At 42.8% G+C, this 27,079-nt stretch overlaps 1 protein-coding gene across 1 annotated transcript in view; it reads right to left on the reverse strand.

Moving 5' to 3' along the window:
* KIF13A (kinesin family member 13A) overlaps positions 1-27,079 on the reverse strand; it is an 818,528-nt gene that overhangs the window by 250,089 nt on the left and 541,360 nt on the right. The window contains 1 exon segment of the mRNA XM_030211397.1: positions 24,773-24,833. Within this exon segment, the coding sequence (XP_030067257.1) occupies positions 24,773-24,833 (61 nt within the window).

Here is a 27,079-nt window from a genome sequence, read left to right on the forward strand (position 1 = left end):
TCTATTTTGTTAGGGAAGAAATGTATACTACAATGGTGGCTGGAAGAGGCGCCTTCTACAGTAGCACAGTGGCACTTGTCAATCTTACAACTTTCTGCTTAGGAGAGACGCTTGTTTACTTTGATGGATTCGACACTTGGCCATCAGTTTCAATCTTTTTGGGAGTCTTTTTGGAACACCCTCACTCCAGTAGCTCGGAGTCGCCTTCTTAATTAGGGATATTTGTTTATGTAGTTGGGCCATGGCTTGGATGTAGAGGTGCATGGGGTGGGGCGTTGTGGGTAGTTGAGGGGATTTTGGGATATTGGTAATTGTTAAAATGATGGTTCTGTTTTGCAAATATTGCTGTTTGTTGTATACTTGCACTTCAATAAACATGATTTCACAAAAAGAATTGTCACTTGAATAACGTTATTTTACTGTGTTTTAGCTTGAACATGTTTAATGTGCAAAAATCACTAGGTAGCAACACTAAAATGTCATTAACAATAACATAGCTCAGGATAATTAAATGTTATTTAATAGTAATACAAAAGTATGATGACTAAATAAGTATGTAAAACTTCTCATTGAAATTCAAAGGGGTTGCTGAGAAAACTGCAAAAACCTGTAGGGTTTTTTTTTTTCGTCTCACCCTATACAAACCTGATTTAAGATTATTAATCTTACTTTTACTGTGATGTGAAAAAGGTTTTTCCCCTCGTTGATTTCCCCTATTATTTCATATATGCCACACTGAATGTTTTTTTGATCTTTAAACAAAATGTAATATTAGACAAAGGGAACCTGAGTAAACATACAAAAGATTTTACATTTTTACCTCTTTTATTTAAGGAAATGCAGCTGTAAGCAATCTCCACCCACTCCATCCTAAAACTGTTCATATTAAAGAAGTTTATTTCCCAGATTTTGGCATTTTCTATCAAGGAAACTAGATAAGAGTGTTTCATGAAAATGTCTCTCAATGAATGCCACAAGCTAAAAATTGTACGTAAAAAAATTAAGACAAGTCCTCTATCAGACAAAAATACAGAATCATGGAAAAGATTTAAGGAGACAAACCTCATTAAAAGTAAAGCTAGATCACTGCTGCAATGTGAGAGTTTACATGATCACCTTACAATAACTAATTACCACTTGGATCACACCATCGAGAAGGAACCACTGATCATTTGCCTTGTAAAGTAAAGGGCCAGAAGCCCCATTTGTCCCTGGAGAGTGAGACAACAATCAAGGACAAATAGAAGATGCAGCAGAAAAGGTCAAGGAACAGCCATAAAAAGTACAACAAAGCAGTGGTGTAGGAAGGGCGGGGCGGTGGGGGCGGTCCGCCCCGGGTGTCAGCGGGTGGGGGGGTGCTCTGGACAGCCCTCATCTCCTGCCTTCACCCTTCGTTTTTTTTTTAAATCCATTGCAGCGACGCAGGCAGCGCTTTGCGTCTGCCCTGCATGTACTGTGAAGAGAAAAAAATCACCTCGCTGGCGTCGGGCCTTCCCGCGTTGTGTCCCGTCCTCTTCTGAGGTAACTTCCTATTTCCTCAAGGGCGGGACACAACGCGGGAAGGCCCGATGCCAGCGAGGTGATTTTTTTCTCTTCACAGCACACGCAGGGCAGACGCGAAGCGCTGCCTGAGTCGCTGCAATGGATTTAAAAAAAAAACAAAACGAAGGGTGATGGCAGGAGACGAGGGGACCGGGTCGGGGGGGGGGGGGTCAGATCAGATGGGAGAGGGGGAGCTCAGAGGGGAGAAGGGGATTGGGGAGGGTGGGGGAGCCCAGAGGGGTGCTCAGAGCAGAGAAGGGGATTGGGAAGGGGTGGGGGAGCTCAGAGGGAAGAAGGGGATTGGGGAGGGGTGGGGGTGCTCAGAGGGGAGTGCTCAGATGGGAGAAGGGGTCTGAAGCTGGAACTGGGGTCTGACAAGGGGCAAGAGGGAAAATGGGTCCATGCCTGGGGCAGGTGGGAGAATGGGTCTGGGGCTGAAAAGGGGGGGATGCAAGGCATGTGGTGGATGAAGGGGGCTGGAACTGGGGGCTGAAAAGGGGATAGAGAGAAGTGGCTGGGGGCTGAAGCTCGGGACTAATGGAAGAAAAGGGCTGGGGACTGGTGGGATAGTGGGGCTGAAAAGGGGGGCATGTGGGAGATGTGGGCTGGAACTAGGGGCAGGTGGAATAAGGGGGCTGGAACTGGGGGCTGAAAAGAGGGGGCAGAGAGAGAGGGGACAGACCCTGGATGGAAGGGGGGAGTGTGAGGGAGGGCAGACCCTGGATGGATAGGAGAGGGAAGGCAGACGGATTGAAGGGGCAGAGAGAAAGGGCAGATGGTGGGTGGAAGGGGGAGAGAGAAAGAGGGCAGACTGGGGCAAATGGTGGATGGAAGGAACAGAGATAGAGGGCAGATGTGGCTGGAAGGGAGAGAGAGATGGCAGACTGGGGCAGATGGAAGGGGAAGACATAGAGGGCAGACAGTGGATGGAAGGGGCAGAAATAGAGGGCAGACAGTGGATGGAAGGGAGAGAGAGAGCAGACATTGGAGGGCAGAGAGAGAGAGAGAGAGAGAGAGAGAGAGCGAAGACATGCTAGATGGAAGGAAGACTGTGAAAAGAAGATGAGGAAAGCAGAAACCAGAGACGACAAACTGTAAATAAAATACATATTTTTATTTTTTTGCTTTAACATGTAAATAAGGTAATCTTTTTATTGGACTAATTTTAATACATTTTGACTTAACTTTCAGAGAACAAAACCCCCTTCCTCAGGTCAGGATAGAATACTGTAACAGCACTATACTGTATTGACCTGAGGAAGGAGATTTTGGCCTCTGGAAGCTAAATGTATTAGTCCAATAAAATGGTATTTTATTTTCTGTATTTGTTTTATTTCTATTTGTTAATTTGTAAAGTGGTGATTGGTATGTGTTAGTTTTTTCAAATTTACATCTGCTTTCTTTATATTTTGCACAGTACTAGGGGACATTTTCTGTTTCTGTGGTGTTGCATTGTATGCAGAGTCTGGCATCGGGGGTTCAGTTTAATTTTTGTCTACATAGAAAGTTTATTATTACTTTTTCTATAGTGGATTAGGGTGTATCTGTGTTTGTGAAAAAGACATGGCTTTCGGTTGGCATTGACTGTGCAGGATCGACGATCTGTACTAATCTGTCTGTTTTCGTTTTACAATAGGTGAATTGATGTTCTAGTGTTCATTGTAGTGTTTAAGATGCTTTCCTTTTCCTTGTGTGACTCGTACAAATTACTGCTTATGGTATGGTATAATCTGCTCTATATATAGGTCATGAGTGTTTTGTATTCTCGGTATGCCTAGTACTGGATTTGGGGGGGGGGGGGGATGTTAAAAATATGACCGGCCCGGGTGTCAACTACCCTAGCTACGCCACTGCAACAAAGTGACACATTTCCCCTTCTTCCATTTGCAAGCTCATACATGTCTGTTTGGGAACTGCATGGGAAAAGACATGGTAACGTAGTGACTGCATATATGTGTGTGTGTACGTGTGTCTTTGTGCCTATGTGCACAGAAAGACAGAAAGAACAAGCCTCCCTAGAAGGCACTATCATTTGGGCAAAACGCTTAAAAAAAAAAAACCCCAAATTAGGGGGACAAGGGAGCAGAGATTGGCAAGTACATTTCTTTCTCGACATGCAAACCTGGGATGAATTTTCAAAATACTGGTCCATTCTTTGATCATCATTTTAATTTGCTTTGTGGATGCCTGATAGTCTATTATCAGACTACAAGCCAGATCTACAGGAAAAACAGACTTCCAAAACCTCACTCTTCTCATTACAACCAACAACCAAGCTGTTAGGAGTGTATTTAGACCAATCGCTATCATTCAACCTACACATCTCGAACATGGTGAAAAGCTCATTCTCAATGTTGAGAAAACTAAGACAAATAAGGAAGTACTTTAAGACAGTACAATTCAGGTTGCTTGTTCAATCTTTGATTCCGTTGAAACTGGACTACTGCAACCATAGAAGCTCAAAAAAAAAAAAGAAAAAACCCAAATACGTAAACTATAATCCATTTAAAACACAGCAATCTGTTTAATTTACTCATTGAGAAACATTTCCCAACTTTACACAGAGCTACACTGGCTATCGGTAGAGGCAAGGATTCAATTCAAACTAGCCTGCACGCTATTCAAAATCCTCAGAGGAGACTGTCCAGGCTAGAATTCATTGCCAATAAGAGGTTGAGAAGGTCGAATAACTGCTCCCCTTTCGCTCTACTGTTCCCTAAAGGTATAAAACGAATCTACAAGCAACTATTAGAATACCAATTACCCAAAGTTTGAAAGGACTTGAACTTAAGTCTAGACTACTTAAGGCAAATCAGAAAACATGTAAAAACATTTCTCTAAAAAATGCTTATGTTATTTCCTCTACAATGGTAATTTGATCTGTAATATTTGCTGTAAGTCCCAAGGTATTGTCTTAGCCCCATCAAGACCCAAATGTAAACCGCTTAGAACTTATTAGGGTACAAGTGGTTTAGAAACTCCAAGTTAAGTAAATAAATTATGCTCTTCAGGATCTGAAAATGAACTTTTATATATCAATTGAGAATTTTTAAACTTTTCTGCAAATCATCTAAATGCAAACCTGACTACTGATAAATACACTTTTACATCTGTCTCTCAGTTCTGGAGAGAATGGCCACTTTTCACAGTCCACAAGTACGAAGCAGGAGATTAAAAAACCTACGCCAAAGAGCATCAAAAAATCTTCATAGAAGGGATGGACCAATAGATTTTCACAGTTCCACAGCCTTGGCCAACTCACACATAGCTGACTGCCTATGGGAAAGGAAATGGGACTTGATATACCACCTTTCTGTGGTATTTTGCAACTACATTCAAAGCAGTTTACATATATACAGGTACTTATTTTGTACCTGGGGCAATGGAGGGTTAAGTGACTTGCCCACAGTCACAAGGAGCTGCAGTGGGATTCAAACCCAGTTCCCCAGGATCAACGTCTGCTGCACTAGGCTACTCCTCCACACGTAATCTTGCTACAAAGTGACAAGCAGAGATTTAATTTGAAATGCTTTAAAGACAATTTGGGGAAGTTAGAAAACCGACTTTAAACACTGCCCTGAGTGATGTACAGTTTAAAACAATGGCGTCACTAGGTGGGGCCACGGGGGCCTGGACCACCCTAAATTTCATCTGGGCCCCTGGTTTTTCTTGCAGGGGTCCCCCAACCCCCGCCAGCTAAAGCCTTGTCCAGCATCGGTCTCCGGCGACGCTGCGTTCCTTGCTCTCTCTTCCTCCTCACATCCTGTGCGCTCCTTTCAGTGAAATTGAGCATGCTCAGTTTCACTTAAAGGAGCGTGCAGGACGTGAGGAGGAAGAGAGAGCAGGGCAGGGAACGCATCGCCAGAGATCGGCACTGGACAAGGCTTCAGCTGGCGAAGGTTGGGGTCCCCCGCCAGCCAAGGTATTTGCTGCTGTGGGATGCAGTAGGGTGGCAGGGGGAGCGGCGGCAGGTAAAATGTACCCCCCACCTCGTGCTCTGGCCCCCTCCCACCATGAGGTCTGGCTACGGCACTCGTTTAAAATAATACACAGGATGGCTAGGCATCCCAGGAGAGCCTATAAAGGATTGTGCACAATCTAGAGTGTGTCTCAAATGATTAACTGAGGAAGACACACTAGAACATGATACTGCCCAAAATGTCTGCCTTTTGGGAGGTTATTCTTAAAGATTTCAGTGTTGTGGTTAACTGTAATCTGATTATCAGTTCTAATGCACATGCTGGATTGTTTGGAATACAATAAACTTCAAGAGAAACATTATCAGCTCTTTCAAAGAAAAAGCCCCATTTTTTGCTACAATAGGCATCAAGTGTTACTAGTTAAAAAAAACAACCCTTTTGAGCAGGGCTCGACAAATCACAGGTGCCAGGTTGCCTTGAAATTGCACACTGGCACCCAGAATTTCACCCCCCACCCTCAATTGAATTTTACCCTTTTTTTTGAAGCACTGCCTCAAACAGTACCTTCCTTGCTTCTGCACAATTATTTGGTTTTCCATTTAAGCTTGAGTTGTGCAGTGCTGGAAGTTCCTGTACTGCACAGCTCAAGTTTACATGACAGCTGAATCATACTGGGGGACTAAGAAGCATGGTGTTTCTTTTTAAAAAGCAGCTTATGTTAGGTGAAAGCTGAGGGGTGCGGGTATTTGCGAGTGAGAGACTATATATATATATATAGAGAGAGAGAGAGAGAGAGAGAGAGAGAGAGAGAGAGAGAGAGAGAGAGACTGGATGAAGGCTAGGGAGCGGGTATTTGCGAGCATGAGAGAGACTGGATGAAGACTTGGGGGCAGTTATTTGAGAGAGAAAGAGGGAGAGACTGGATGAAGGCTAGGGGGGGCAGGTATTTGCAAGCATGAGAGTAGCTAAAGACTAGGGGGTGTGTATCTGTGGGTGAAGGCTAGGGGGTGGACATTTGCAAGAGAAAGAGAGCGAGATAGATTGGGGGTCACGAGTATTTGCAAGCAAGTAAGAGACTGGTTGAAAGGGGGGGAGGGCTGATATTTGGCAGCAAGAGAGAAACTGGGTGAAGTCTGAGAGGAGGTGAAATGTGGAAGCAAGAGAGAGACTGGTGGGGACCCTGGTTAATTTAATAAAGATGCAGTCGCCTCTTTGTTTCACCTATGTAGCGGGTACTGTCACACACTGACAGGATGTTTTGGGAAGGGAGACTACTGGCTTTTGCCAGTGATTTGCAGAGACACTAAAGGTAATTAATAGAAACATAATAAAATAAAACAAAAAAAGTAAATAAGATATCACCTTTTTTATTGGACTAACAATACATTTTTTGATCAGCTTTTGAAGGTAGCCCTTCTTCGTCAGATCAGAAATAAGCAAAAGTTGATAGATGACAGTGTGTATAAGTGACACATCAAAGCATTTCAGTGACAGTCTGACAGGGTGAGGGTGGGGTAGATTAGGTGAGAGACAGGGAGAGCTGGGTGGGTGAGGGACAGGGAGATATGCGTGGTGATAAGAGGGTGACAAACCAGTAGAATTTTATGGTTTATAATGGACTAGAAAACCCAGATCTTTGTTAAGTCCTATCTGGTGGGTGTCAAAATATTTAATCATTCTAACTTCAAAGGTCTTACGTTCCTGTATTGTCTTAAAGTTTCCTTTTAGTATTTGAACCATAAAATCATTGATACAGTGTTTTGGTTTTGTAAAGTGTTTTCCCACAGAGGTGACAACCTGATTGGCACTGGCATTTTTCATATGATGTCTATGTAAATTAAATCTTTAGCATCTGGCTTGTTTCTCCAATGCAGCACCCTTCATCACACTTTTTACATTGAATGATATATACCACATTGGAAAATGAGCATGTGAAGGATTCCTTTATGTTGAATATTTTTCCTTTGTGAATGACTATGGGATCATGTAAAATGTTTTGGCATAGCTTGCAGCTGGACATATTGCAAGGATGTGTGCCATTCTTTTCTTTTGAGTCTATGTTGGGAGCTTACTTCTCACTAGCTTGTGTTTTAAGTTGGGTGGCTGTCGGAAGGCCAGCACTGGTGAGGATGGGAATATCTCTTTCAGTAATTCATCCTCCTGGAGTAGTGGTTGCTGATCTTTTATGATTTTTCTCAATTTTTCCAGTTCTGGGTTGTATGTCACTACAAGGGGGAATTTACTAAAGTTTGTTTGCACACAGATACAGAATAGGAAAACAGCCTTAGTATGTCAGTTTCTTAAAGAGCTACTGATAATCCAGAAGGAAATCCCCATTCCCAACTTCACTGGAGACGATGTTGGAAGGATGGGGAAGGAGAAGAGAGGACTGCAGCAAGACTTACACATTAAAATTGCTATGCCCCCCTTTCTGTCCCCTGAGAGTGTCAGTTTCAATACAGGTCCCAAATTTCACTCCACAACTGTCTCAGGGATTCCTATTATGTGGATGCTGCTCCTGCGGGAGCGATTTTAAAAATCATCTAGATGTTCTGTATGTTCTTGTAATTTTCGTTCCATTGTTTCTAGTGCTGTCTTATGCGAATTTGCCATGTCCTCCATATTGGATACACACTGTTCAACTTCCCCTGATCGATGAGTAGTATCTGCTAATAAACTCTCCACATTCACTAATTAAGAGGAGAGGCATTCTAAACGGAGTTCTAAAGCTTTCGGTATGGCTGTGGTTAATTGTGTAAGTTGATGTTCTGTAAATGCTGGAGTGTTATGCTGTTCCGTCAGCGCCATCTTGTCTTCTGCACTGCGCTGCCGAGCAGTTTCCTTTTTTGCAGATCTACCTGGATGAATAAGGTACTTGTTCATTAATCAGTGATTTGTTTTACATCATAAACTGCAGATTTGCTCAATTTAAAAGGGATTTTAGCAAGGTTCTAGAGTACAGGACCCCAGACAGGAGCTAACTCATGTCTGTCCCCGCCAGTGCATCATGTGATCTCTTTCTTATTGCATTACAAAAACAATTAAATTATAATGCTTGCTCACCTTCTGATCATCCATCCATACCTCCCTGTTTCTCCTACACCTAATTTTCCTTTTGAGTCTGCCATTAGAATGCTTTTATGTTTTCTGTATAAATTCTGATATTATTGCCTCCTATCCCATGACTCTAGTTTTCTCAGGAGTCTCTCATGAGGAACTTTGACAAAAGCTTTCTGACCTGAGAAAGGTGTTTCTGGCCTTGGTATCATCTTATTTTCTTTTTTTGTTTTATTTCTATTTATTACCTATGAGGTTGGATAAACTGTGAAGTGTGATTTTTTTTCCCTGGAAGTAAGAAAAGGGTGGCATGCAGGGCCGTGCCAACACGGTAAGCGGGGTAAGCATGGCAGGGGGGCGCCGTCCTCTGGGGGGGCGCCGCCGCACCATGCTTACTTCGCCCTCCCGCTCCCATTGCCCAACTGCCCGCCCTCTTCTCTCCCGCAAGATCCCTTTCCTTTTTTTCTCCTTTTAATTTTACCTCCATCCGGCAGCGCAGCATCAGTGAAGGAGGCGGCGCTCCCGACGTGTCTAGCCTTCCCCTTCTCTCATGTTCCTCCTTCTTCTGACGTCAAGGAAATGGCATCAGAAGAAGGCAGGACACTGAGCGAAGGGAAGGCTAGACACGTCGGGAGCGCCGCCTCCTTCACTGACTCTGCGCCTGCGCTGCCGGACGGAGGTAAATTTAAAAGAAAAAAAAAGGAAAGGGATGTTGGAAGGGGGGGAGAAGAGGGCGGGCAGTTGGGACATGGGAGCGGGAGGGCAGGGGAGAGAGGAGTATGGATGCGAGGGCAGGGTTCATGGAAGGGAGAGAGGGGAATTGCTGGATAGGGTCAGGGATGAATGGAGGGGGCAGGGGACAGATGGGCATGGATGGATGGGGAGGGGATGGCTCAGGGAGAGAGGGGAATTGCTGGATAGGGATGAATGGAGGGGGCAGGGGATAGATGGATATGGATTGCAGGGCAGGGCTCAGGGAGAGGGGAATTGCTGGATAGGGATGAATGGAGGGGGCAGGGGACAGATGGGCATGGATGGATATGGATTGCAGGACAGGGCTCAGGGAGAGAGGAGAAATTGCTGGACATAGAGGGGAGGGAAGAGAGATGAAGGAAATGACATGAGGGAAAAGGAAGAGAGGAGAAAAACTGCACATGGATGAAGAAAATAGGCAGAGGCTGAGGACCAGAAATGAAGAAGAAAGGAGAAAAGGAAAGAAATAAATGGAAAGGAAGCCCTGGAAACGGAGTTAAGAGGACAGATAGCAGCAGAATCAGATACTGGGCCAGCATGATCAGAAAAAGAAAGTCACCAGACAACAAAGGTAGAAAAAAAATCATTTTATTTTCATTTTAGTGTTTGGAATATATCCACTTTGAGAATTTACATCTGCTATCTTATTTTGCAATGTATAGCAATTTGTTTCTAAGAATATTGCTGACAATTCCTGTCAGTGTGGCAAGTGGTGAGCGATCATTTTCATGGGGGGGGGGGGGGGGGGGCGCCAACTGATAGTCTGCAGGGGGCACCAGAGACCCTAGGCACGGCCCTGGTGGCATGCCATAACATTCAAAATATATAGACACTGAAAGAATTGCAAGGGAGGCAAGTTTTTTGTGGTAAGTATTCTAGAACAAGGGGTCATGATCTGAAACCAAAACTAAAGGAGAAGATTTGGATGGAAGCATATCTTTTCAAAAGAGGTGGTAGATATATGGAACTGTCTTCCAGTGGAAAGGGGAAAATAGTATTTGCAATTCAAATGTCATCACGCACAAACGGAGGATCATTAATGTTGGAAAAGTGAAAATTAGCATGGAGATCAAGTAGAATGTGTGAATTCTGTGGACCGGTGAGAAAACTGGTCAAATTAGATGGGCCTGCTGCTCTCCCATCAGTTTCTCTGTTTCCATGCTTTAGCTCTAAGGTTTTCAACTACATTCCTCGATGGTTGCAAACAGATCTAGTTTACAGTGGAACTACACTATGCAAATTGCGTTTTTCTTCCACCAACTACATGCATTTACAAAAGCTGGACATTCACTGTGGACCTACTAAACAGGAGTAGCCTAGTGGTTAGTGCAGTGGACTTTGATCCTGGGGAACTGGGTTTGATTCCCACTGCAGCTCCTTGTGACTGTGGGCAAATCACTTAACCCTCCATTGCCCCAGGTACAAAATAAGTACCTGTATATATGTAAACCACTTTGAATGTAGTTGCAAAATACCACAGAAAGGCGGTATATCAAGTCCCATTTCCCTTCCATTCTAGCTCTAAAGAGTCAAAAGCCAGAACCCCTGATCTAGCTGACCAAAAGGTAGAGTACAACTACCAAAGTAATAGTGCTAATCAATTTGACGGTGTATCTTCAAAATGAGATATTCCATGAAGAACTAACAAGGTCTACTTTCTGGGACATGTCCACATCCATAGGTTTATGTGACATGGCCAAATTCTATTGGCCCCTCTTAACCCTCTCCCTTCCCCCAACATGTCCTGAAAATGCAGTGTGGGTAGGACACCAACCATTAAAAGTTCTTAGGTGGGTGTGGGACACACACACATATGTATATAGGCACTAATATTTCAAAATGATCAATATAAAATTACCCCTTACTGGACACAAACAAAGAAGCTTGCTCCACAGCGGGGGTGATCAGCATCCACAGAGCTGGCTCCTATGCATGCACACACACTCACACACACATACATACACAGACTTCTTCATTGAACAGGAGATCAGCATTAACATGAGAAGTGAAAAGGACCACAAATGTGGAATGCCCTGCCAAACAATATTTGATTTATGCAAAATTTGAAAGAATTTAAGATTACACTAAAGACCTTTTTATTTCAAGAGGCATATAATATCAACACCTGAAGGAATGATGGATTGGTGACATATTTTTGTCTAATTGTGGAGGTTCATAACTGCTTGTTTGATGGAGCAATTAAGAATTATGTGTAATGAAGAATTATGTGTAAATCGTTGTGTTCCGATTGGTTGAGTGATGTACTGTTTTTATTGATTTTTCTTACAATTATTATATTTTATTTTTTTTTATATGTTATATGGTTGGGTTTTTTTGTTAAATTGTATGTGTAATTATGTACTCTGGCTAGAAATGGAAAGATATAGAGCGAAAAAAAAAAATCTAAATAAATAAATAATCAAGTAGCAAGCTCCTGGAAAAAAAGGCATCCAAAAACCTGCATCATCATTGCACCACCTCCATTTATTAACTAAGTGAAATCCAGACTTTATTCTGCTGTGTGCTGCTACTGCAAGAGGGGCGGATGAAATTAACCTTCAACATGGTATCATCTCAAGATCAGTGAGGCATGCAAAACCTTTTACCCTTTTTGGATTCTGGGTCAGCTTGGGTCAAGGAAGGATCAGTCCTGTACAGATAAATGAATACTTTCAGCTTATCTCCAAAGAGTTTCTGGGTTAGCCGACAGCAGGTCATCACTGTAATCACCACAGTTAACAACTCTGTTCTGAAACCAGGAGTTCCTTTTCTCATCCTCGGCTTTATCAGTTTTCCTTTGCTCTTTCATGGTCAGAAGAAGACAGTCACTGCTCCAAAATCTAGAGCTTATACTAAAACGTTTCACACTAGTTTTCCTGCTGATTCTATTGGAATGGGGCAGTTTTGTCTGGAGTAAACAAATGTCACGAAAGCCCATCCAGTTCAACTGCACATACTCCTCTTATACAGACAGAAGTTTGCTAAAGCAACACTTAATATAACAAAAATAAGGCTGACAATATACCCAGATTCGGAGATGGTGCGGGACATAAATATTTTTAATTAAGTAAAATGAAAAAAACAGAAAAGAACACAAAAGCAAACCTAGAATTAGGGGCGTGGCCAAACACCCAATTTTGGGTGGGCCTGTACCCAAGATGAGTGGGCAGAAGAACCCCGCCCCGTCCCACAGGTGATTTGGTCTCTCATTCTCTCGCCTGCAGGCCATATGGTCTCTGAAACATCTCCCATCTCCCGCATACCTTTTAAATGGCAGATTTTCACCTGCATCGAGCAGCAACTGATGCATACTGCTTGCACTGGCCCCACAGCCTTCCCTCTGACATATTCCTGCTTATGCAGAAACAGGAAGTTGCATCAGTGGGAAGGCTGTGGGCCCAACATTAGCAGGCAAAGATCTGTTATTTACAAGGTATGCAGGAGGGACAGTTGTTGAGAGTTTTCAGCTGGTGGGGCTCAGGAATCCCTGCCAGCCACATCATAGGAGTGTTGCTACTAGGTGGGCCTGAGCCCAAAGTGGATGGGCCTGGGCCCACCCGGGCCCACCCTTGGCTACGCCACTGCCTGGAATACTTTGCTATGAGAAAAATGAATAATAAACTATCCCCCGGAATCCCCCTGGTATTTTCCTGCTGCCGTTACTGAAGCTAAAACTGAGCATTTTCTGGTGTCACAACCCAGATCTAAGCAGCCCCACCCAATAAACACAAGTTTCACAGCTGATTCCTGCTGCTAGACTAATCTCACAAATTCCTAATGACTAGCTGCTTTTACGCTTTAGGCTCCCTTCTCTCTCTCACGAGCTTATGAATAGTGGCTGTTTTTGTGGTGCACGTGTTTAATAGCTGAACAATCACGTCGTCTTTCCATTCCCATCACTAGCAAGTGGAGTTCTCCCTGCAGGGCTGAGGGCAGGAGATGAGGACAGCATACTCAGAAGCACAACTCCAGGGAGAATTCCCTCACACTTAGTGAGTTATGCTGACAGGTTTTACAGACATCAGCCAGATAAACCCGCTGGACCATGAAGTTTACCCAGACTGTCCTTTTAATACAAAAAATTACCCATCTAATGTCCATGCAAGGGCTATTGGAATCATTCACGTTAGCACTGAGCAAGTAATAAATGGCACTTACAAGCATACTTTATTTACGTGAGAAATGCTTTATACTGCTTGGAAAACTGAACTATGTGATTGAGAGGCAGATGCCGTCGAACGCCTTTGCCCTTTTCATATTTTCCTACAAAAATATGAGAAGCAATTGAGGTTCCTTGCAATCACCTGACCACACTGCAGTTTCACCAGGCAAAAACAAAGGAGAGATAACCTAAAGGAATCCCAACTAGCTGTCCGAGTGCCAAGCTGTAAAGATATCAATACCGCCTCATTAAAAACATTTGGAACACAAACAAGATTATCCCATGTGCAACACATCACACAAGAAAAAAAAAAAAAGTTCCAAGCTCCAATTAACAAAAGTGTATGGAAGCAAAAGCAAACATCTCTCTTTTTCTTCCATAATATTTGCAGGATTTCATTCAGCTTGCAGCAGTTCCGCCTTGTCTTTCCCTTCTTAACCGTTCCAATGCCCGATGGTCCCACTGCCATCTCCCCTCCTGCTTCCACGTATCCGAATAAGTTCTGGCTCTGGCCCCGCAGCACCATCCATAATGATTTTTAGTGGTTTGGCACTGATGTGGGTAGGAGCTACCCCAGCCCAGAGCCATTGAATAACAAGTCCTTGGCTATCTACTTGTTCACAGGCCACTCAATGTGCTGCAGCTGAAATCAGATCTAGATCTTTATGTGCAATGTTATGTTCTAGTAAGGTTTTTTTTAATTTTTTATTTCATGCTATTTATCTCGTTTGATGTTATTTAGGATTAATGCACAGGTGTCTTGCCAGATGTTTGGTAATAGAAATGTATTTGATTTTCTATCATTTGTTTATATGAACAGCCATCTGAGAGACAGTCAGCAAAATGTCAAACAAAACACATTATATCATTTGTTTTATTGGATGTTTCCTTATATTTTATTCCATTACTATTGATTGTAATCCACTCTGCACACTCATAGAGTGAAACATAAATGCCTAAATTAAATTAAACTCGGCAAACTGACCCCTAACAGTATGCACTTATTCTAGGGGTCAAGTACTGCCATTTTGGAAGATTGCAGCAGCAGATGCAGGAGCTCCTGCCTCCTAATTTTTAGATGTAGATAAGTGGTCTGAGGGATCCACTTTGAGCACTAGGGTGATTTGAGGTGGTGGGGAAGGGGATCTGTTTGTCAGGCTTTCAAGGCAGAAACTAGGTTTGTGAGCCCTTGGGCCACTGCCGTGGAGCAGCAGTGGCAGGCAAAACCACCCCACACCAGAGACAAGGCAGAACTCTGACAGAAACAGCTAGACTTCACCTGCGCTTGACTGCCCTTCCCCAGGAGTTGAGCCCCTGGGTGCAGGCGGCCGGCAGAACTTACCGGACAGGGCAGGCACTGAATACCAACTAGGCTGAACAGGGACTGAGGGTCAGAAGGGAAAGGAATATACATGGGCAGCAAGGCAGGAAACTGGGCTAGGACTCACAGACAGACAATACTACACAAAGCAGGAAATGGACAAGCTAAAGAACAGGAACTGAAAGCTGCCACGCAACCACTGAGACCGGGTACAAAGACTGACAGACAAGAGTCAGGACTGAAAGCTGCACAGCAGCCACTAAAACAGGGTACAAATACTGACAGACAAGAGACAGGACTGAAAGCTGCAGAGCAGCCACTAAGCAAGAGACACAGACAAACGAAAACTAGACAAGGAATACAGACCAGAAACAAGACTAGGGAAATAAGCAAATAAACCTAAGCTAAACTACACACAGATAACTAGAATCAGACAAGGAACTATACAAGAAACCAGACTAGGCAGAAGTGCAACAAAGCACAACCAAACCAGGGACCTTAGACGATGCAAAGGCCAAGGCACAAGCTTCCAGGTGGCTAATAAAGGCCACATACAAGGGAGTTCACCAGGTAAGGGTGCTGCTAAGTTCCCAAACTCCCAAGACAATGGGAGGCTGGAAGATCTGGACTGGACCAGCATGACTTCTGGAACCTGGGAAACAGCACACAGACAATCCAATGCAGCCACCAGGTCTGGCACCAGGTGGCGAGATGACTGAGAGCCTGAAACATGGGCACGATCGTGACACTGTTGGTCCAATGGGAACAACAGAGACTGTATTTGTGGAGTCAGGGGGTCGGACCACCAAAATGTTTTGGGTTTTTTTTTTTTGGGGGGGGGGGGGGGGGGTGGAGGGTGTTGAAGGATGGGATGATGGTCCAGGGCCCTACTTGGGCCAGAAGGGATCTTGAGTTAACTGAGGTAAAGTGTAGAACTTCACTTCAGATCACCCTTCTGCTTTTGTACTGCATATTTACTCCAGGTCTGAGCTGGCATAAAGATGCAGTTTGAGGAGAAACTTTGTTAAATGTTAGCATACAGCTTTTAGAAAATCAGAAGCAATTTTTCTATTCAATGATTTATATGCATTCTGTATGCCCACTGATCTATCCTTTAGCACTGTGTTTTTATTACTGATTGCCCCATGTTGAAATTTCTTACTAGATCAGGAGTAAGGTCACCATGGGAAAACGTGCAGTGAACTGCAGCAATAAAGGATAGCAAAGCTTGCTGTACTGGGACTTCTGAGTGTAGGGTGGACAGAGTCTCTAAGGTTCACCTAAAACAGGAAAAGAGATATTTAAGAGACACATGTAAACTGCTGGAGGTCTGCTGGAGGTGCAGAAAAGCAGGATGGTCTCAGCTGACATGAGAGAGGACATTAAAGGGACAACTAGTGGACTTCGTTCAAGACCGAGAAAGCTATAAAGCAGGGGTGTCCAACTTTGGCCCTCACCAGGTCAGGTTTTCAGTGTTTCCCCAATGAATATTGCATACAATGAAGTCAATCCATGCATATAGATCTCATATATATTCATTGGGGAAATCCTGAAAACCCAACTGGATTGTGGCCCTTGAGGACAGAGGTTTGACAATCCTACTATAAAGGCCGGAGGGTGAGATTTTCTATGCGGCAGATTAAAGAAAGAGCGCCAAAATTTAAGCACCGGGATGATGCACGCTAAGTGCAAATTCCGTAACAGCAGTTTCGTGTGGAACTGCCGTTATAGAAAACTAGCTAAGCCCACAGTTTCACACCTAACAAAGGCTGGGGTAAGTGTTCGGTCTGTTGGCAGTTAGGTACATAACACCTAGTATTCTACAATCTGTGCGCTTAACTCCTAGGCACTTCCTTGACCTGCCCACACTCCTCCTAATTCCATGCCCCCTCAGAAGGTGCGCATGCAACTTCTAGAAGAGCAGCTAAAGGGTAGTAGTGCACGCAAATATTAATTGATGCCAATTTAAGCCGTTAATTGCTCCTTTTGGGGTACTATAAATATGCTTTCAAAATTATACGCATTACTGGCCACTCAGGAAAATGAAGAGCTGCCTCATCTACAAAAGCAGGAGAAGGAAAGAGCAGTCAAATAGAAGGAACACATTGGGCATAGGGTATTCAGGGTCACGGCCAGACTATCAAGTTCAGCTGTCTTCATGGAAAATAGGTACAAGACCCCATACCAGTCCTACTTTGCTCCATTAAAACTGAATAAGATGATCAATAGTAACAGCCTGTTTGCTGAAGGTCATGTGACCACATTGGGGTTTCTTTCTTATGTGGTGGCAGTGCCCAGGGCTCAGGAGTATTCGGATTATTTTAATGAAAGAAGCAACAGGTCTGAAACTAGTGCAAGAATTCTAGCTATTCTTAATTAGTATGTAGTCCGATGATGTTGAGGAGTATTAGGGTAAGCTTAGTACACAGTAGGGACAACGTGGTTCGGTGCTCAAGAGTACATATTTATTTATTTATTTATTTGTTTGTTTGTTACATTTGTACCCCACATTTTCCCACCTATTTGCAGGCTCAATGTGGCTTACATAGTACCGTGAGGCGTTAGCCACCTCCGGTGATGAAACAAATACAAAGTGATGTTATGGTCGAATGAGATTCATGTGTTACAGATACATTAGGGAATCATAGAGAAGAAGAGTTATATAGTGTTCTTTACGAGCTTTGGTTTCGTTGTGTTGCAGGGTTCAGACACTTAAGTTGGGTCAGTAGGGTATGCCTTTTCGAACAGGTTGGTTTTTAGTGATTTCTGGAAGTTAAGGTGGTCGTGCGTTGTTTTCACAGCTTTCGGTGGTGCATATTGTGATAAAGTCACCTCCAGGATAGTTGGGTTAAGGCAGTTTCAGTCTGAAATACAAGTCCCAGAAGGCATTGCAGGCAAGGAGCCAGAGGGTGAGATGAGGAACCCGGACTGGACTCCTAGCTGCAATCAGGGAAGACATGGGTGTAAGCTGGCAGGTTGTGTAGGGTGGCTGCCACTAGGCGGAAAGAGGTTAAGAAACCCTGTGTGCAGGAGCTCATCATTGGTCTCATTAGTCTAATGCTTAACTCAGCTGGTTTGGGTGTGAGGAAGCTAATGGAAGGAGAATGATTAGTTGTGGTAGTTGAAGCCAGGGATTGATTAGGCAGGTGGGAAGGAGTCCCAGCAGTTGAGTTCAGTTCAGTTCAGGAGAGAGAAGCAGTTGCAGGCTGAAAACCCTTGGGCAGGGAGGTCCCTAAAGTATTTGCAGGCTGAAAACCCTTGGGCAGGGAGGTCCCTAAAGTACTGAAGCAGGCTGAAATTCCTTGGGTGGGAGGAAGTCCCAAAAGTATTGAATTTACTGTGAAGCTGATGCAGTGGAAAACCCTTGGGTAGAAGGCGTCCCTAAAATATTGAACTCTCCTGAAGGTAAAGAGGATAGAAGGTAGAAAATGCTGCTTGGTGACTGAACTGTGATGATGAACTGAAAGAACTGTTTGTCTTGGGAATTGAATTACTGTTTATTGTGCACTGGATAAAGAGCCCAGACTGGAGCCTGTAAGCCTGTATTGAATCCTGGTATGTGCTATGCTGCTGTTGGAACTGTGTACTAGAAACCTGCATGGAATAAAAGTCCTTAAGATTGAAGTTACTGGTGGACATCTATTTCTTCATTGTACCGGGAACCTATGGCTGGAGGAGATTGTTCTATCCTTGGCTGCACAAGAGGGGCGCCTGGTTACAATATGTCAGATGAACAAAACAATAGCTTCAAAAGTTGAGTAAACACCTTCCACTGAGTATGGATACCCTCTGCAGACTAGAGGACATGGTATTATTGAATTAAAGATATGTGGACACATACATAGACCGAGAAGGGGGAGGGGATTTTATTTAAAACTGCAAAGAGAGTTTGCTGGGGTAGAAATGGAAATCTTGATTATTGTTTATGGTATTTACCAACTGATAAATAAGAAATCCATTTGCTATGTTAGTGTTAGGAAGGAAGGAAGGAAGGAAGGAAGGAAGGAAGGGGGAAAACATTTTGAAGAGATTCTGAATGATTGTTAAGAGACTTACAATGAAGTCCTTTGGATATATTTTCTTAGCTGAACTATTTATTCCAAACATTTTCTACTGTATGCACAAACCTGAGACATTCTGCCAATACATTTAACCCTGGAATATTTTAACCTTACTATTTGCTGGTACCTGCTGAAGTGTGACTTAACAGTTTTCTGCGTCATTAATTGAACTTTAGAAACCCTCCAGAGGAAAGCACACATGGAACTGTCTACAGAGAGGGCCCATTTGCTCATCCATCTGTACAATAAAGGTTTGTTTGCAATTGTGCACACAAACCTATGCATACGGATAAAGGCAGGAGGTGGTACAGGAAGGAGAAGTGAGCAGGGTAGAAGGGAACTAGAAGTTGGTGCCATGGGGACCCCAACCCCACGTGGCACAACACAGTCTTTTACTGAAGCCACACATAGGTTTGCTCAGCCTTTTCAGGTTGTGTTTACTGAAACAGCTCAAGCCTATATTACTTGATGACGTTAGAACACTACTCCACATTTTGAACTAAACTGGACCGCTTAACCTTGTTACTTGTTGGTCTTTTGCAATGTTGCATCAAAGCAATACAAATGGTGTAAAACTCTGTTGCCAGGCTATTAACTGATACTTCTAAGTCACAATATACCTGTACTGTGCCACCTGATTTACACTCGCTGCTGGATTTTCACAAAACCAAATTTAGATCTTGTTATTCATTCACAGGGCTTTACAGAATGATGCAACAATGTACAAATATTTGAATTTGGTATTAAAGATCTATAAACCCTTCTACACCTTGCGGCCTGATGGGAATCAGTTATACTGACTCCATCCATAAGAAAAATGCATTTTGATGAAACAAGTTGTTCCTTTTCAATAGCAGGATTCAAAGGAACCAACTGCTCATGGCTCTAAAGGCAGCGGTTCAGAGTTAAAATTTAATATACTTTTCCCAGTTACAAGGTCCCAGAGCATCAATGTCTGCTTCCACCACTCAATCATTATTCTTTTTATAGCAATGATCTCTTTGGAACCTGAGAAAATCCATGAACAGTGGATTATGTTGGTCCTGCCAAAAATGTACTGGTACCCTAATCCATCTACTATTTGATATGAACAAGCTGAAAATCTTTTGATTTGAGGTATAGGATAAAATTCTTCACATCCTGAATTTTAAATAACAGCTATCCCTAAACATATTATATGGATGGAAATCCATATTATTGGACCAATACTTATCAGATAATGATAAATCTATGTTTGATTTTTTAATTTCCATCACCCTGAAGTTAACTAACCACTGAAAACAATGATCATCTACCTGTTTACATGTGGTGGAACTGGGTTCTTCTCTATAGAAAATATGAGCAAATACTAGAAAACAACTTCTCTTACTCTACTCGTAGTCTCAAGAAGTGTAAGTCTTTGGATTTCTTTCTATCCACCAACACCGTGATATCTGGTCAAATTGAGATTAAAGCATTTTATATGCTAAACTGTCAACAATATTACTGAATTCTCATTGCTCATGCATTTATTCCTCTATTAGTTTCACAATTTGTTTCTTAATTGTTTCTATGTTTGTTATTTCATTTCAAATATTCTTCAATAAAAATACTGAAACTAAAATAAAACAAAATTATAGTAGCAACAGAAATTAAAGTGGACATGAGGAGGAAAATAGGGCCTACGTTACAAATATGTTATTTAAATAAAACAACCAATATATAAGACAAACCATTTAATCAATACCATAATTACGTAAATTACACTAAAATACAATAGAAAGAGAGAAGGTGCAAATAGAAGACAAAGACTGTGTAAAGATAACACAGTATTGTTACCGCGAAAGAGTTTACAAATTGGGCGTTTAAGGTGATTAAAAGGATTGAGGAGAAAAGGCAACCTTAAACAAATACCACTGATTTAAATTTTATGTTTACCAATTTTTATTGAGAATAAAACAAGAAAATGAACAACCAAATCAATGGAGGCCTTTCGATTTTTTACAATATTATAATCTCCCCTTCCCCATCCTGCAGCATCCCTCCCCTCCATTCTCCATCCTACCCCTCTCTACTTACACTGAACCAAAACTGAAAGATCAGTAAGAGATTTGATTTCTTATAACCTCTCACCTCCATCGCTAAAAGCCCTCCTCAAAAAAACCCAATTGGCATTGGCTGTTGGCTCTGAAGCCGCTCCTCCTCTCGCTTCCACGTCACTGCCCCTGGAGTAAGACCTCGGAGGAGCGTAGCGACATGAGAGGAGAGAGGAGGAGCGGCTGCAGAGCCAACAGCCAATGCCTGATGGCTGTCTACGGTGCTGTGTTTCAGGTTTTAAAACAATCAATGCTTTTTTTCTTTTTGTAGCGGCCGCTGCTGCTCAACAGGAGAAGCAGCAGGGGCCGGACAGTGTTACCAATGGGTGGCGAGGGGGGTTTGAGACCAGAGAGGTGGGGGTGGGGGCACACGCTCACTCACTGTCTCTCACATACACTCTCTGACACACTCTCTGTCTATCACACACACACAGTCTCACACACACAGACACTCTGTCTCCCACACAAACACACACTGTCTCTGTCTCTCATTGTCTCTCTGACACACACACTCTCTCTCTCTCTCTCTCTCAAACATGCACACTCCGAGGAAAACCTTGCTAGCGCCCGTTTCATTTGTGTCACAAACGGGCCTTTTTTACTAGTAGGTAATAAAAGAAAATGAAATAGTCTCCTTATAGTACATAAGGAAAAGGGCATTACTGGAAAAAGAGAACTTGGGCAACACAAAATGCATTCATTTCAAACTAAATCCCTCTAAATGTGCAGGCTGATAAAGGGAATACTTTAATCCTGACCAAAGGTATCTTGATATTTTGTACTCAAAAGAACAAAATGAGCAAGATAATTTGCATTTGTGAAACCATCATAACTGCACAAAATCTGCAGCATTTTCAATAATCCTTCAGTCTGTTAAAAAAAAATGAAGTCTATAACCTTTTTCACTTTTGCTGAAAGTACTTCTTACTCCAATACATTTCAATGAGACACAGTAAAATGCACATGCACACTGGATTATCAACAGATTGTGTTAATACATTCTCAATTTATGGACATAAAATGGCAGAATCCAAAACAATTGGCAACATGACCATTTTTCCTTGATTCAGTGAATAGTACTGTTATCCTATACTTGTTAGAGTGGATGTGGACTTCCCTAACGCTTACAAGGCCACAAATTAAACAGTAACTTTCCACCCAAACGTTTGAACCAGGTCAGCACTGGGATCAATTTGGACACTCACCAATCACTCAACCTTGATCCCAAATTCTGGAAATTTTGATGGGGCCATGTTACACATCAATCCTACTATACAGGCATATACATAAGAGGCCTGGTTTTGTAACCAAAAGACTATTCTTCCTTCTCTGCCTTGGGAAAAATGTTGGGATGGCCAAAAGCTATGTCCTCATAACTTCCACTCACAGAAACCAAGACACCAGAAATACGTATTAGAAGTGCTAAAACGCACCCAACAAGTTCCAAGTCTCATTTTGGTTTACATAAAGAATATCATACCAATAAATTCAAACAGATCCAATTTACTATAGCATAAGCCTGGAAGAGGAGACATACAAAGCCAAAAAGCTTGGTCGTTACGAATGAAGAAATGATCAACCTTGATTGCACAAAGAAGCAAGAGAACCACAAGAGAGGCAAACTACAATAGTTAGAGAATCATTTTTTTCTTCTGGGGAGAACACAGCAGCAGTTTCCTTCAGCTCAAGCAGGACAGGACCCTACTATTACTATTATTATGACATTTCTACCCCGCATTTTCCCAAGAAAGCTCAGGTTCAATGCGGCTTACATAAATTAAGAAGAAGAAGTATTACAAGACAATTAATATTAATACAAGAATACAACTATTAAAAAAAATATTTTCATATTAGCTGAACTATGGCATTACAAGCCCTTACTGAAGCTACCTGGGGTCTGCCCTCCATTTTGAACTCCTATTTTTTAATGACTGGCCTAGACTAGAAGCTGCCTAGATGAAATGTATAAATTGTAATACCTGCCCACTACCCTCTCCCTCCCCCTCCCCAAAATCCTGCACAAGTGCATCTGTGAACCACTGAGTAGGTGTGGCTCTTACACATGGGTACTATAAAATATTAATGCTTTAGCAGTTCACTACTTATCCTTAGTTCTTACTGGTTAACCATGTGCATTTCCTTCACCAATCAGTACAGAATATGAAGGACATGTTGGGTATACTAACAGCAGTCTGTATTATAAAAGGAGCAGACTAGTAAGAACACAAAAGCTGAATCCTGGCTGGTGGGGCTATGGGTCTCTCATACTACTAAGTAGTACACTGTACCAAAGGATAAATGTAATCTCCTCTTCATCCTTGGTTTTGATTTGTGGCGTCCCACAGAGATTCATAATACCACTTGAACTGCTCAATACATATTTAAGACCACCAGCCTAGCTGATTCCAGCTTCTGACTCAGAACTCCATAATTATGCCTCTGGAGCCAGACCTACCAAAAATTATGTGAACACCATCTGCCTGCCTTTCTGCCATTCAAGAGTGGGCTAAATCCAACAAACAGTGACTGGGCCTAAGTAAAACAGAGAATTTATGGTTCAGAATTCAAATTGTTAAGTCCCTGTTCTCTGTATCTTTTATAGAAACCTAGTTCCCTTTAAAACTAAGAAGCTTTGGGATTCTGTTGGACTCGGCATTAATGATCCTTAAATTCAGGTAATTTATAAAAGCTGCTTTATCATCTCCATCAATGGCACAAAGTTTGACCATTCATTGAAAAGGTGGCTTTGGACACAGTAGTCTATGCTGTCAGTTTTACAGCTTGATCGCTGTACTGCACTCTGAAATGGACTGACAATGATGGGTTTTATTCCTGAAGGAATTCTGCATAACTGCACAAAGCACACTTCCCCCCTATATAGAATTTTTGATATCTTGTACAGAATCAGCGAAACAGCATTAGACAGAGCAGGCTGGAAGGAAATGACTGCATAGACCTTTAAAGGCTGGAAAAGGCAGTTTCTTCCATGCTGGTGTTTCCAGCAACGAGCAGCAGATCGGACTGATATTTCATAACAATTTTGTGCGATTCAGGTGGACAACAAATGCCAAAGCACAAAGCTTATTAAAAGATGACAAGCATGTGCATGAATTTGTAGAAACATGTGGATGGAAAAAAAAACCCTGCCATAATCCTCATGACCCCCACCCCCCACCCTAAACATGCCCTGTGAATAAAGACAGGATGCCAAATAAGCAACAGAGTAATATAGTCAGCACTGTTTTAAACACCAGCCATTGCATTTAAATAATTCAGCAGCATGACTGCTCAGTCTATTTATCATATACTAGTATCTTGTTGGGCAGATTGAATGGACCATGCAGGTCTTTATCTGCCATCATCTACTATGTTACATCTACAGTGGCAATATTCAGCTGTTTTCCTTATAGCCAAGTTGTTTAATTTAAGACGACCTTTTTGCTGGCCTAAATTAAACCACTTAGCAATACAGATAGTGGCTGCATATTGCCGGTGATTCATAGAGTGGAGAAGAATAAGTATGTTCCAGTCCAGCACTATCTAGGTATTGCTAGGTACGAATTTTCAGAAGCCTTATATTAATAATGCTGCAGAAAATGCATGGATGGGGCATTTTTATGTTTAATGGTAGACACTAAGCACTTAAGTGCTGTTAAATATTGACCAGAAATATTTTTAATTGGAGAGCAAACACACAAAGAGCGATCAGACAAGTTTCCCTCCTTCATAAAGTAGGCTAAAAAGAAAATCTGAAACAATAAACTCCCTTCTCTTGGTGTTTTAAGACTATAAATGCCAAGCCATTAAAAAATTGAGAATGTACAACCAACTTTTCTGAATCCTTTTGGTCACTGCAAACGGAAAGGAAATCAGGGACTCACCTGCATATTTAGCAGCGTTTGATTCATCCATGGACCAAAAACAGTAATCAAAGGCAAACACCTGTTCCAGAGAATATAAAAAATACAAAGTAAATTGAAGCTTCCAGGAACCACTGACAACTGCAAATGGCTGCTAGAAAGCATTGCTGCAACCTCAAAGCTAATCACTGAAAAGCTCTCAATTAGGGTTACCATACGTCCGGATATTCCTGGACATGTCCTCCTTTTCAGAGGTCCGGGCATTTTTTTCCAGCCAGTCTGTTTGTCCGAGTTTCTGGGCTGGTGGGCTAGCTATCTAGCTGGTGGGCGGGTTTGCCTTCTCCCCTTTCCCCCCCCCCCCCCCCCCCCCAGCCTACTGTAGCGCACCCTAGTGGTCTAGTGGCCTTTTTGGGGCAGGAAAGAACTCCACTCTTTTCTGTCAGCTGATGCTGAGCTCCCTGCTACCATCGCTTCTTGAAAATGGCTGCCAAGACTTCAAGTGGAGGCCTCACAAGACGTCACAGAAATCTTGTGAGGCCACCGCTTAAAGTCTCAGCAGCCATTTTCAAAAAGCAGCAGCAGAGAGGAGGTCAGCGGAAGTGGGCAGGAAAGAGTGGGGTTCTTTCCTGCCCAGAAAAGGCCACAGGGGAGGGATAGAAGGAGGTAGCTGCTCATGGATGGGAGGGAAGGGAGAAGAGAGGGGGGACATGCTGTACATGGAAGGAAGGAGAGGGAAGGGAAAAGGAGGAAATGCAGCATGTGGCTAGAAGGGGATGGAGAGGAGAGAGGGACATGCTGCTCATGAATGGCCTAATGATTAGGGTGGTGAACTTTGGTCCTGGGGAACTGAGGAACTGAGTTCGATTCACTGCACAGGCAGCCGCATTGAGCCTGCCATGAGTGGGAAAGCGCGGGGTACAAATGTAACAAAAAAATATATACATCTTTTCTAATTTTGTATTTAGACTATGGAAGAAAATGAATTTCTCTTACTTTTACCAGTATTTTCACTGCTTGTAGAATGTGGCTTTCTTGGGGGATCACGGTGACTATGCAGCTGGGGCAGGGCCAGGGGTGGGCTGGGGCAAGCCAACATTTTATTTTTTGTGTCCTCTTTTTTTGTCACTGCAAATATGGTAACCCTACTCTCAATTAACATAAAAACTGTTGCAGGTTTATTTATAGTTACATGCATCAAGAGCTGTAAGCCAAAACAATAGTTAACTAGACAGCAAAACTTTTAGAATGAGTTCCCGTAAAACAGAAAGCAGCAAAGGGAAAAACCCCTTTTATCCCAGTTGCATGTCCAAAACACTGGCATTATCAAACAAGATCTTAATACCACAGGCTACTGGACCCTTTCAAGTGAAAAATGGTTTTGCAGGCTTTCTTGCTGTGCCAAGAACCTCAAGATTAAGTGAAATTGCTCTCAGTTCCAAGAAAAAGTGCCAATATCAAATGCAGATCCTGCAAAAGATTTCGTGGAGGCAGCACAGTACATCCTACAGTATACATATACAAAGCTCTTTTTAAGCCCTCTAGCCACAAGTAAACCCTGGTAGACTAATGTTAAAGGAGCTAGACCTCACCCCCACCCCCCCACAAGCAAATATACTGCTGAAACTTCACCCCTATTGGGCATGGACTCCTTGCCCCCAACTCCATCCACACTTACCTACACAAGTGCCTGGTGGTCTGGAGGGAAGAAAGGAGTGAACCCCGGTGGCTCCTGCCTCAGTGGCCCACAAAGAAGAAGAAAACACACACTTCCACAAAAACAAGGCAAAAAAACCCACAGGAGTAGAGGTGACAAAGCCACAGGATGATCCAAGATGGCAGTAAAAATGATCTTCATTCACAATCGCATATATGCAGTCATGGATTCAATTTCAGAGCCCCAGATAAACTGTGAAATTGGATCCATGACTGTGCATATATGCGACTGTGAATAAAGATCATTTTTACTGACGGATTATCCTGTGGCTTTGTCACCTTCACTGCAGTGGTTTTCTCCTGCCTCAGTAGCACCATTTTTAAAAAATTGTGGCCCCTTACCAGAACATCAGAACACAAGCTGGGGTCCGGCCAACAAATACAGGCTTAAAACATTGGCAGTGCAAGAAGAGTTCTTAAGTGCGACTCCTGCTATCAGTGCAGCTGGGGGCTGGGGTGCTTTAGTAGGAAGACTGGAACTCCAGAGGGAGTAAAATAACACTCTTAAAAGTCAACACAGTCTGCCTCGCTTATACTGAGAATAAGGGCATAATAATTCTCTAATAGGGCATCTCCATTTAGGTGCTCTAATAATGTGGGCAGTGAATCTATTCT

Source organism: Microcaecilia unicolor, chromosome 1, assembly GCF_901765095.1.
Source record: "Microcaecilia unicolor chromosome 1, aMicUni1.1, whole genome shotgun sequence".
NCBI classification, from domain to species: domain Eukaryota; kingdom Metazoa; phylum Chordata; class Amphibia; order Gymnophiona; family Siphonopidae; genus Microcaecilia; species Microcaecilia unicolor.